This window comes from Pogoniulus pusillus, chromosome 37 (assembly GCF_015220805.1).
Source record: "Pogoniulus pusillus isolate bPogPus1 chromosome 37, bPogPus1.pri, whole genome shotgun sequence".
Classification (NCBI taxonomy): domain Eukaryota; kingdom Metazoa; phylum Chordata; class Aves; order Piciformes; family Lybiidae; genus Pogoniulus; species Pogoniulus pusillus.
Genome location: NC_087300.1, coordinates 1,869,078 through 1,881,783, shown reverse-complemented (window position 1 = coordinate 1,881,783; position 12,706 = coordinate 1,869,078). Strand labels below are relative to the sequence as shown.

Below are 12,706 nucleotides of genomic sequence, written 5' to 3'. Positions count from 1 at the left end.
TCGCTGCCTCCAGCCGGGTCGGGGCAGCCCAGGCACCAGTGGGATGAAGAATCCATCATCAATAGCCCCATTATTGCTCTTGAAGTTTCTCTCTCTGATTCCAGATGGATGCTGCCTTACCCCCATCGCAGCTGCAGCTGCTCCCTTCCAGCGATTCCCAGCGCAGCACTTAAGGCGAGGGATTTATGGGCGGTTTTGAAAGGCATTTTGGAGTGAGGAGGAGTTATGGGAAAGGAAGTCGAATTCCCACCATTCCCCAGAAAATTCTCCCGGCATCACTCACGAGGAGGATCATTTACTGGTCCTATCCTGAAAACAGAGGCGAGCCCTCAGCTGTGGCTCTTTGTTTAGTGCCAAGCGTTTCCCGGCAGTGAGATGCAGCAGAGGCTGTTCTGGTGCTGCTTGCACAGACTCGGGAGGCTTGAGGCAAGCCCTTGGCATCTGGCTGCTGGTCCTGATTCGTTCCCTGACATTTTTGAGGACACTGGGTGGCTAAAGGAAATGATTTGTTCTCTAGCCACGGATTAGTGCCAGTCAGGGCAGGCACTGCTGATTTTAACTTCCCAAGTCGCTTGCGAAAGTCATGGGACCAAAGCTACCACCAAGAGCAGTGCCAATGAAAACCACCCGCAGGGATCTTAACCTTACAAGCTGCACCTTACCTTCTTTTCAAGCTTTTCAGGGCCAGCCAAACAGATTCCCACCACCAGCACATCTCAGAGGCAGGACAGGGGTTTGAAAGACTTTATTTGCCACCTTGGCTGGGCGTCCCAGCTCGTGACTCTAACAGCTCCGCACAGCGCGAGGTGGGGCAGGGCTACTAGCTGTGAGCTCTAGCGTGCCAGCGGTGCAGGAACCCTGTGAGGCCACGAGGACCTCCTCTCTGGCTGTATTAAAAGGGAGGATTTTGTTCCTGGCTGACTCTGGCACTCCAAGGCCAAGGGTGAGGAGAAGTAGTGGAGGCATTTCTGTGTTAAGAGCAGCCGGGAGGGACTCACTTCCGAAACAACAGCAGAGCCGTGGATGTGCACAGGGCAGTTGGGATGCATAGATTCATAGACTGGTTTGGGTTGGAAGGGACCTCAAGGATCATCCAGTTCCAACCCCCCTGCCATGGGCAGGGACACTTCCCACTAGGCCACGGCCTCATCCAACCTGGCCTTGAACACCTCCAAGAAGGAGGCACCCACAACCTTTCTGGGTAACCTGTTCCAGTGTCTCCCCACCCTCACTGAGAAGAATTTCTTCCTCATCTCCAGTCTCAATCTGCCCTCCTCAAACTTCAATTCATTCCCTCCCAACCCATCCCGACAAGGATCTGCAGGAAGACAAAAGCTCATCCACACAGTCTGACCAGCTGCATGTTTGACCTGGGGCTTGAGGAGAATCTCTCCCATTCCTTCTTCCCCTTTTTCACCTGTCTTTGCTCTGACCTTTCCACACTCCTCTCTCATGTCACAGTGCTGCAGAGGTGGGTGAGACTTCTTGGGGTGGGAATGCAACAAGTAGGTCCAGGCTGTTCTGTTTGTGTATCCCAGCAAGTCAAGGCACAGATGCAGGGAATGGGAGGTGTCCAGATGAGGGAGAGCACTGAGACACCCTGCTCTGGCCACCATGGGAGTTAGGGACCTGGCACAGAACCAGGGTGGCTTGAGAGGTTCAAGTTTCTGTTCCTTTCCACCCAAAGAAGAGGGAAGGGACAGCTGGAGGAGCAGAGGTGCATCTGCTGCATTGTCTAGGGGCACGCAGGCTAAGGCAGAAAAAGCTTTTGGGAATTAGGACAAGTGGAGACCCAGAACTTGCCAAGGTCTGCAACCTCAGTGGGTTTTGTTCCGGGCCCAGGGAGAGGGATGAGTGATGTGAGACCAAAAACATGGTGCTGAAGAAAGAAAACAGAGGCACTGTGGGAGGAGAGGGTGAGGGCTGTGGTGCTAAAAGAATGAGGGAGGCACTTCAAACGCAGGCTGGTTTGATCCATTCTCCCCCTTTGCAGTCACGGATGTTCAGCAGGGGATGGAGGAGAGACAGCTCCAGCAGCGAGACTGGCAGAGGGAAAGGCCTTTTCTTCTCACTTTGGCCATCAGAGCCTGCCCCTCTGTGACAGACATCCCTTTGAAATCCTCTGTCTCACCTCATCTCTCTGCTTCACACCTCGGTGCAGAGCCAGAGCTGCAGAAGCCTCCCTGTGCCCGGGCAGCTGCTCCTGCCCGGTCTGTGCAGGGACCCAGCACAGGCCCTGTGGGCACGACAAGGTTTTGGCTGGGCTGGACTCTGCTATGCTGCTGCCTCCTCCACCTCAAGGGCACAGGGGTGGGAAAAACTGGTGGGGCAGCAAGGAAAGCAGAGGGATTAGCAGGCAAGCAGGTCACTAAGGGGGCTTTAGGGAGGAGGGGGGAAGCTCTAGCCTGCAGTGTGGGGGGTGCCAACAGTGCTGGGGAGGGGCTGTCCCACCACAGCAAAATCAGGTGCTGCAGCTGGGGAAGCAGCGTGAGCAAATCTGTCTGGCAGCTCTGGAGTGAGTCCCCGAGGAATAAAACAGTATTTCAGCTGGCTGTTTTCCAAAGGAGAGCCACACTGGGCACTGTGGAGGGGGTTTGCTGGGGCGGGGGGAGGAAGAGGGTTGGGATCTGCCTGTGCCCCCTCCCTTGTCGCCGGCAGGGTCTGGAGCACAGCCGCCCGCAGACAAGTGCATCGAATCGGAGGTGATTTACGTTCGCAGGCAGCAGGAGGGGCAGACCGTGGGGTGGTCAGGAGGTGCTAGGAGGGAGGGGAGAGCACAGAGAGTTTTCTTGATGGATCCTTGGCTTCTGCAAAGCAGGAAAGATGCCTTCTCAGCTGAGTTTGTTCTTAGGCTGAAGGATTCCTGTCTCGGAAGCAGGGCGAGGGTGGGTCAGAAAGCCCCAATTTCAGTCGCCCAGGAGCGGCAGATCCTGGAGGTCCCAACCCTGATGCCGGGTCCCTGCGTGGCAGTGCCCAGGGCAGGAGGGGCTGTGTAAGCTGCTGGAACAGGGATGCTGGCAGAGGCTGGCGAGAAGAGGAAGGTGGCGATTTGGCTGCTCTTGGACGAGCCCTCTCTCGCTGGCGACGGCATCCTGGGCACGGCCGCCCCGGCCGCGGATGAGCTCAGCCCTCGGGCCCTGCGGCTGGAAGAGGCCATCCTGCCGGCCAGGAAGCTCCGCCGCGACGGCAGCATGTCACTGGGGACACGGCGAAGCGGGGCTGGCCTCACGGCAGGGCTTGGGTAAGCCAGGGAAGACGCAGTCAAAACAAGGGGCGTGGGAGCAGCCTCCCTCCTGGGCATCTGCACCGGACAAGCAGCGCTGTGCAGGAAGGACCACGGCCACGTCTGGATGGGCAGCAGGGAAGTGGCCACAGGCGAAGGCTCCATTTCTGCCACGTAGTTATTAAGGTGGGAGAGGAGTCGCAGCCGGATGGGGTCAGCGGCGTTTTGGCCCTCGAGGGCACCCAAGTACCTGACGACCTCAGTGAGGCACTCGCGGAAGCCGATGCTCCTGTAATCCACAGCCAGGGCTCGGGCGTCTAAGAAGCCTGTAAGGAGAGGCCAGGGGTGAGAGTGAGGCCCTGCAGAGCCGAGGAATGCGCTTGGATTTCGCTGCCCTCCCTGCTGCACTCCCATCTCACTTGAGGCACTTTGCTGCCGCGGGAGATTACCGCAGCAGGGAGCCAAGTGGGTGTCGGAGAGGACCGGACGGCTGCGTGCCCGGGAGCGGCACCCGCAGTTGTCTCAGCAGGACACAGCTGGCAGGGTCATGAAGCCTCTTTGTCCAGCATGTGAGGTGAGTAAGAGGCTTCATGAACTGTGCTCAAGAAGAAAGGCATTTTTTGCTGTTGGGTTCTATCAGCTCTTGGTGCTGGAGATGTGACCTGGGGCTAGATGGGTGCTGGCTCTCTCTTTCCAAGTCTAATTGGAACTGGATGGTCTTTGAGGTCCCTTCCAGCCTAAACCATTCTATGTTTCTGTGAAATGGGGACTTGCCAAGTGCCCGTCCTGCAGAGGGGCAGGACACTGAATCTCCTCTACACAGCTCAGCAGCATCTTCCTCTGCCTGGCTCCCAATCTTTGAACCTCATTCAAACAGATGAAGGACACAGCAAGGCAGTGCCAGAACCAAAACCATCTGGCCAAGGAAGCTCGATGAGCAGCATCTTCCTCTGCCTGGCTCCCAGTCTTTATACCTCATTCCAACAGAAGGAGGACACAAGACAGTGTCAGAACCACAACCACTCAGCCAAGAAAGCTGGAAGCCACAGAAATCAGCAAGATAAAATGTATCCAAAGGCTGGTTTTCAGGCTTCTGCTCCCTGCTTGCAGCTTCATGAGACGATAAACACTAAAGCAGAGAATGTCACAGCAGAGTGAAGAGCTGGACCACTTAGCCTGACAGGGTCTCTCATGACAATGCAGCCCTTTGTTGCAGTGCAGTCAAACTGAATATCTAAACAAATGTTCCAGACCAAGTTACAGCTCTGAACCAAAGCCTGGATGCCAGCAATGTCCCCAGTAAGCCAAAAAATGTGTGGTGAGCAAGCCAGAGACTTCTTTACTGGAGCTGTGATCCCCATCCTGTTAACTGGAACGGGACAGAGGGTCTGTACTGAGGTCTCAGCACAAATAAGACCTTTGTTGAATTTTGCACAGGGCTCCCTCTCTCTTCTTATAACAACCAAGAGGCACACACACACAGAGGGGAATAAAGGAACAGAGTGGGGGGGAAAGCCTTGTTTATTTGCAGAGTCCCCATGCAGAACTCAGCCTCTGCAGGAAATATATCTCAGGGAGGAGGCAAAGAGTTTAATATCCTTGCTCTGGAAGCAGGCTCCAGAGCACTAAGCATGGCTCTGCCTGAGCAGCTTCTAGCAGCGGGTGTGACAGTGACACAGACCCTGTGGGTCTGGGGAACTGCCTGTCCCACATCCCCCCCATCTGCCAAATGGATGCAGGGGATGCTGACCTGGATAAAAAGCAACAGACAGCAAACCTCCATCTGCCTCCTGTCAAAAAACCCTCCCAGGCAGCAGCTGCTTCGGTGGAATTGGTGTGAGCAACAAGGTGCTGAGTGCTACTGAGGCTGATGGAGGATTCTCCTCCCAGGTTTTCCCCTTCACCTCACCCATACTCTTACGAGAGTGGTTCTTACCTGTCCCTCCAGTGGCATGAAGCATTTTTAAGTGATCTACTGTCATCTGTAGGATCTCTGCCTTCTCCAGCTTAGAAGAGCCCTGCAGGAAAAGAAAAGGGCAGCTCATCATTTCATGGTCTCGGTGCTTATGACTCTGAGAAGCTAGGGTTTGCCCAATGACCTCCTCCCCGAGGCATCCTGAAGCCCAGGAGCACTCAGATTGGAGCAGAGCATGCTCTGTTTTCCACACTGGGAGTCCCGAAAGGAGCTGCATGCCAACTGCAAACTCATTTCTGTGCATCTCCTGGGCTGTAAAAGTCTTTCTGGATTGAATTTACCCTCCCCGGGGCCTCCTGGCTATTTGTTACTATCATTTTACCACCCTGTTTCAGCACCTACTTACTCCCTGAAGTGATGATGATAAGAAAAGACGTAGCATGGCTCTAGAGCTGCTCATTCTGAGGGCTGTACCCTAAGGCAGCCTGAGGGTGGGTGGCAGCAGGGGCACACTCACCTGCTTCTCGAAGGCAGTGGGCACCAGGCGCCGCAGTTCCGAGAGGCTGCTGTTGATGCGGTCCCGGCGCCGCTTCTCGATGATCTGCAGGAGATTTGCAAGTGGAGAGGAGAAACCATGGTCACATACAGGACAAGGGGGACAAGGGGTCTCTTGAGACCCCACCTGGAGTCCTGTCTGCAGTTCTGCAGCCCCCAACACAAGCAGGACATGGAACTGTTGGAGCCAGTCCAGAGGAAGCCACCAAGATGCTGAGAGGGCTGCAGCAACTCGGCTATGAGGCCAGGCTGAGAGAGTTGGGGCTCTGCAGCCTGGAGGAGAGGAGGCTTGGGGGAGACCTTGGAGTGGCCTTGCAGGATCTGCAGGGGGCTACAGGAGGGCTAGGGGAGACTATTGACAAGGTCTGGTAATGACAGAAGGAGGAGGAATGGGTTTGAAGTGGCAGAAGGGAGATTGAAAGTGGATGTTAGGAAGAAGTTCTTTGCAGTGAGGGTGGTGAGAGATTGGCACAGGTTGAGGGCAGTGAGACACTGGCACAGGTTGAGGGTGGGGAGACACTGGCACAGGTTGCCCAGGGAGGTTGTGGAGCACAGAAGCACCCAATGTGATCTTTGATCACATTGGGTGCTTCTGTGCTCCACAGCCTCCCTGGAGGTGTTCAGGACCAGGTTGGACGAGGCTCTGAGTGACCTGTTCTAGTGGGAGATGTCCCTGCCTACAGCAGAGGGTTGGAACTGGATGATCCTTGAGGTCCCTTCCAACCTAAAGCATTCTATCATTCAATGAATGGGCACAAACATCAGGAGTTCCAGCTGAAGCTGAGGATGAAGTTCTTCTATTAAAGGGTGAAGGAGAACTGGAGCAGGCTGCCCAGAGAAATGGTGGAGCTGCCATCTCTGAAGACATTCCAAACCTGCCTGAATGTATTCCTGTGTGACCCTGTCTTGGCAAGGGAGTTGGAATTGATCTCTGGAGGTCCTTTCCAACCCTACCATTCTGTGATTCTGTGATACAGCCACAGCTCAGAGGTCTAAAGCCCTCAGTAACATCAACAGCAGAATGAGAGAGGTGATTTGAACAGGGACAAAAGCAAATGGTTTGGTTTCAAAAGCTGGGCACAGGAGAACAGGATCCAGCTCTGGAATTCTCAGCACAGGAAAAACATGGAAGCTGTTGATAGAGGTTCAGAGTGAGCTGCAAATATGATCCAGGGGCTGGAAGCCCTCTGCTGTGGAGCCAGGCTGAGAGAGTTGGGTTTATTCAGTCTAGAGAAGAGAGAGCTCCAGAGGGATCTTCTTGTGACCTTTCAGTGCTTAAAGGAGCTGAGCAGAAGGCTGGGGACAGCCTTTTGAGCAGGGCCAAAGGCTCCTTGCAAACGACACTCACCCCTCGCCGCTTCTTCCTGGCTTGTATCTGAGATGTCGTAGTGGGAGACACAGACCTGGAAACGTGTCTGGAAAGGAAGAAGGAGGAATCAGTCCTTGCCCTCGCTGCAGAGAAACCTCTGTTGCACATCTGCTTTACACACGCCTGCCATCTGCAGTCCCCACACACACACTGAATAATGTCTTCTGTGCTTCCCATCTCGGTTTTACCCACAACACAGAGCTCAGGAATTGGGGATGGGGAGCCAAGCAGAGACTGGAATCCCACTCTCTCCTCTCTGAGAGTCTCCCACCAGCCCGGGACAGATATTTGCACCACACTGCCTATCTGCCACCAAGCACATTTCTGCTTCAGCCTCCCCGTGCTGGCATCTCCACAGGGCTGGAAAAGCAGCGCTCCAAGCTCTGCAGTTGTGGCCTCTTTTCTTCTCCACGGGTGAACCTCTTGGCTCTCGTGTCTGAGCCTGCCCTGTCTGCAGGGCTCTGCGCCTGGGAGCTGTGATAGCAGCAGCAGCAATCTGAGCTCCCACCCAGGGCGGCAGCAAAGGGCTGGTGGCTGCTCAGGGTGAGGCTAAGGGCAGTGTTGATGTGGTTTCTGAGGGCTTCCTGCAGAGCAACTCCACGAAATTGTGGGCTGATCCCTGACATTCCAAACGCATGGACACCCCTGAGCCCGGCAGAGAAGGGCCAGGAACTGGACAGAGGGAACAGGCAACAGGAGGTGAGGGAGCAGGGACCCTGCTTGCTGGTCAGCAATCCTGGGGGCCAGTTCTGCTTGCAAAGATGAGGGACACAGACCGAGGAGGAGTGCCTTACAAATCATCCTGTGCCTGGTGGGCATGGGTGAGGCTAAAGACACCAAAGGTCAGCACTAGATGTGCACGAAGAGGCAAGTTCAAGCCTTAGGTGACCAAGGAGGTGAAGTCTCTGTAACGATGGGGAACCAGGCGTGGGAAACTCCTTGGAGCAAACCCCCTCTGCCCGGGGCGGGGAGGCAGCTGGGCCACCTGCACCTCCCCCAAACAGGGTTTCTCTCTCTGGAAGCAGGACTGGCTCGGGGCTGTGTCTGTGCCTAACGTGTGCAGGGATGTTAATACCCAGACCAGCCAGCACCGAGCTCCAGAAGGACACAGAGACTGCCCAGGACACACAGGTCTGCAAAGGGGTGCTTGAGGTCACCCCACCACAGCAGAATGGTTTGCAGTTCGACCAAGCACTTTAGCAGCATTAAAGGTGCCCCTGCAGAGACAGAGCTGCCTGCACAGCCTGCCAAAGCCTAGCCCAAGCTCCAGCCCATTAAAAATACATTTTGGTAGGCCCAAGTGAGGTGCTTTCAGAAGTGGTTTCACACCACCAGATGAAACAACACATTCTGCTGCCTGCTCTGCTCATCTCCGTGCAGGTACCCAGTCTGACTGTCTCTGGGTGGGCTACCCCTGGGCAGAGGTGGCTCTGCAAGCAGGGGCACCCCGTGCCAGTTACACGTGAAGGCAGCTGGGGGTGAGCGTGGCTGATGGGGAAATGGGGGTTCAGGAGAGCAGGGGGCAGGCCCTGGGCTCGCCTGGCAGCGCAGGAAGGCACAGCAGGCGCTCAGGGAGTCGAGGAGAGTGGATTCTGAGAGCCTCTTTGCAGAGCTGCCTGAACGTGTTGCTCTTTGTAGATCCAGATGTGGATCTAAGGAGCTCGCTGGCTGCAAAATGTGCTCGCAAAAGGCGCTGGGCAGATTCTAACCACATAAAAGCCTCTGGAGCTGCCTGGGCTGATGGTTAAAATGTCTGTGCTGCTCTCTGCTCTCTTTTCTCCTTTGCAGCCTGACTTTGGCTGTCGATTCAAAACAAAAAGCAAGAAGAAAAAAAAAAAAAGAGAAAGGAAAACTGCTCAGCCCTCCCAGATCCAAAATGCAGGCAATCTCCTGGGCTTCTGCAGTGACCCCGGGCCGTAGGCTCACTGTGGGCTCTGAACCAAGCCTCACACCCGCAGTGACTCAGCCCTGCTCCACAGGGGAACTGGTTTGCCCAAACCACTCAGCTGATGGGTACTGGGCTGGGAGCCCTGGCCAGACAGCCTGGCTGCCTCCCCTGCCCTAAGGACTCCACCTTGCTCCCCTCCTGTAGGTGCTTTGGTTTGCCCCATCCACCAGCAGCCCGTGCAGGACCACATTAAACTCGTCAGAGTGGAAGCTGCTCTCCTGGCTGTGTGTTTGCCTGGCATGAGCAGCAGGACTCATGTGTGCGAAGTTCTATCACTGGCTTGAGAAGACAGACTCCTTAGCAGTGAGGATCTCATTAGGGAGATCAAAACTCCATCATTACTCCTCAGTGAAATAAAATGTTGTGACCATTGCTCTCTACAACTCCCTGAGGGGAGAATGGGAGTAATGTGGAAGTCAACCTCTCCTCCCTAGTCACAAGTGATAGGAGTGGAAACAGCCTCAAGTTGCACCAAGGGAGGTATAAGTTGGACATGGAAGAAACTTCTTCACTGAGAAGGTTCTCAAACCCTGGAACAGGCTGCCTGGAGAGGTGATTGAATTATCATCCCAGGAGGGGTTTAAAAGAGGCAGAGATGTGGTGTTGAGGGCTATGGTTTAGCACCAGCCTTGGTAGGGTTAGAGAAAGGTTGGACTTGAGGTCTTTTCCAACCTAAATGATTCTGTAAGTCATCCACCAAGACACTAGACTGCACTGATGTAGAGAGGTGGGATGCACTTTGGATGCAGCAGGAAGGTGAATTAAATATTGCTGCAGTTGGAAAGTGCAAAAGGGGTGAGGGAATTGTGTCAGACCTGCCTGGCTCTGCTGGGACTGTGTCAGTGAGCAACAGGCTCATGAATTTAGCCCCATGAGAAACTGAGCTTGGCACTGGGCAGAGCAACTTCCCCACTCAGGACATCAGGCAGTCAAAGGGGAACTAATTTGTCTGATGCCTCACTGGACCTGGAGGTAGGACACTTGGCTACTGAAATAACAGTTCAAAAAAAACTGATTTTTGGATGAGAACAACTAACAGAGCCCTTCCTCCATCCCCAGTGCCCTCTGCATGCCCAGGAATGGCTGACGCAGCATGGGAACTGGAGATGCTCTTTGCCAGCAGAACTGCAGCTTAGGATAGCACAGCAAAGCCCAAGGAACAACGTAGAGGTCCTACCCTCACTGCTACCTCACCTATTCCACCCAGCAGCAAAGCCCCAGAGTTGAAACTGCAGCTCAGCAGTGAGAGGATGGAGCCTGAGGTCTGTGATCTCCAAGTGCACACTCAGAGCTGGACACCCTTGGCTTGGCCAGGCTGCACCAGCTCCCTCCTTAACAAAGATGCAAGCCCCAGCCTGGGCATTACCAATTCCTCAGCACAGCAGAAGCGTTTCTCATGCAAAACCTCCTCAAAACACTCCCCGGGAGCACTTGGATCAGCGAAGGCTGCAGCAGCATCCAGGAGCCTCTGCTCTGCAGGGGACACACATGGGCATGGTGATGCTGGGTTGATGATTGGGCTTGACCCTACAGGTCTTTTCCGACCTTAATGATTCCATGATTCTGTGACTGCCCCACCTCAGGGTGCAGAGACCTGCGAGCAGCCGGGCTGCAGCTGAGGGTGATGAGAGCAGCCTTTCTCCCCACCCCGGGCAGCAGAGCCTAATTACTGTGGCTTTAACGAGGCAGTTTCTTGGATGCAATCAGCTCGAAACAGCTGTGACAGTGTTGTCATGGCTCTGGGTTCTCGTTGGGCCAGTCCTGACACCAATATCAGCCCACAACTTGCCCACCGCAGTGACACACTTGTGCCCGTCCTTGCCCAGGGCAGGACCAGCCCAGCCCTAAGGAGTTAAGCGAGGTGCCAGGCGGTTCACGGTGACTCCCCGGTGGAGCTCGGTGCTTTGTCGTGCCCTGCCCCGGCAAACACCAAACCGCCCCATGAAGCCTGCGGAGAGCTGTTGGTGCTGGGGACCCCGCTCCAGCCAGGAGACCCCAAAGGGAGCCTCGCACCCGGGACAGCCTCACCTGTACTCCTCCTCCCGCCCCACGTCGATAGTGCCGTCCGACTCCGTGTCCGACGAACTCTCCTCGCACAGCCGCTTCATCCTCGCAGTGCAGCACCGGACGGGGAGCTCCCGAGTAGGGGTTATCGGTGGCAAGAAGCTGGTGGGCTGGATAAGGCTGCCCCACGCGCGGCCGCCGCCGTCTGTCCCCGCGGTCGCCCTGTCCCGTTCCCAGGCGGGCTGCTCGGAGGAGCTGCTCCCGGTGCCTGCCTCGCCCGGCTCCTCCCCTGCCCGCACTCTGCCTTTGACACCCCTGGCTTCTCCCTCGCTCCCCTCCCAGCACGTCCCCAGCCTCCCCGGTTAATGGGTTAATGAGACATCTCCCGGGAGTGACGGATTACGCGGCCGCGCCGGCGCTCCCAGGTTCCCAGGCCCCCCCCTCCCCTCTCCCCAAACCTACTCCTCCTCCTCCTCCTCCTCCCGCTCGCTGGTCGAAATCCCAAGTCTTCCTGTAAAAGGAACAGTCTGTGTGAACAGTCTCATGTCGTGTCCCCCCCCCCCCGCCTCCCCTTTCTGCCCACGGCCCCCCTTCCACCCGCTGCACATTGGCCTCAGCCCCAGTTTAAAGGGACCAGTGACCTCACTGGCAACAGAAAACCGTGGGAAAGAGATGGGACTGATAAAGCCTTGAGCTGTTTCAGGGAAAAATCAACATCCAGCCCCACACGCACACACATGTCTGCCCCGCGCCGCGCCGCGCCGCGCAGCCACGCCGGGGCACCTCCCGGGGCAGGCGGAAACCAACTTCTTGCTCTTTGAGAAGATGCCCTTGCCTGGCATCGAGCAGTGGCCGCGGCCGATGGCCAGCGTGGCAGTGGTGGCACCGTGCTTTGGCATCCCAGCACCGTGCCCTGGTGGTCCCGATGGGAGCTCGGGCCCCTGCTATGCTCCCACAGCCTCGGACTGTCGTCAAGTGCCAGCTGATGGCACTGCCAGGGCATTTGAGACCCACCCAGTAAAACAAACCACCCAAAGCCCGACTTTAGGGGTTGGACGCTAGGCTGAAATGATGTTTTCTTGTCTCATTCCTTCATGCTGGAAACTTTGACCCCCGGCCCTGGCATCTAGGGAGCATCTCTGCTTCCCGGAGCTTGCCGCACGGAGGTGGGAGCCTGTTTTTGAGAGCTGAAACACTCCAAGGCAGCAAAAAACCCCAAACCTGTGCGTGGGGGGCAAGAGAAGGAGAGAGAAAGAAGAGAGAGGAGGAGTGAGGGAGCTGAAGTGGAGGTTGACGGTACGAAAATAATGCCTTTTATTTCGCAGGGGATAATCAGCGCTGAGATCTGGCAACACGTGGGTTTCCCAAAGCCTGTGGCAGTGATAACAGCAGCCCCCGGCAGCTCGGGGCCAGCCCAGCCGCCCGTTCCCCCGCGCACGGAGGCACCCAACCGCCCTGCTGGCTGCTGCCTATCTGCCTCAGCCATCTCTGCCAGCTCGCCCACGCCGCACCCGGCAACCCCGAGATGGCTGCAATCCCCCAGCACCTCGCAAGCAGCTGCTGTGAGAGCCAAATTCCAAGCTCCTACCCTCCTGCCCTTCACCCATGCCTGCCCCCAGCCTAGCACGTGGGGGCTGAGCGAGATTCAGCTTCTCACGACTGATTTTTGAGGCTGAACCTTGCTGTCCCCTC

The 12,706-nt window shown here is 56.2% G+C and overlaps 1 protein-coding gene across 1 annotated transcript; it reads right to left on the bottom strand.

Annotated features, from left to right (window-relative positions):
* Positions 1-727: 727 nt before the first annotated feature.
* On the bottom strand, positions 728-11,401 carry HEYL (hes related family bHLH transcription factor with YRPW motif like). The gene is made up of 5 exons (XM_064172598.1): positions 11,039-11,401; positions 7,042-7,108; positions 5,656-5,739; positions 5,160-5,241; positions 728-3,549 (listed from the first exon to the last, which is right to left on the bottom strand). Exons 1-5 carry the CDS (start codon positions 11,116-11,118, stop codon positions 2,891-2,893), a joined length of 972 nt encoding a protein of 323 aa, XP_064028668.1. The 5' UTR covers positions 11,119-11,401; the 3' UTR covers positions 728-2,890.
* Positions 11,402-12,706: the final 1,305 nt, after the last annotated feature.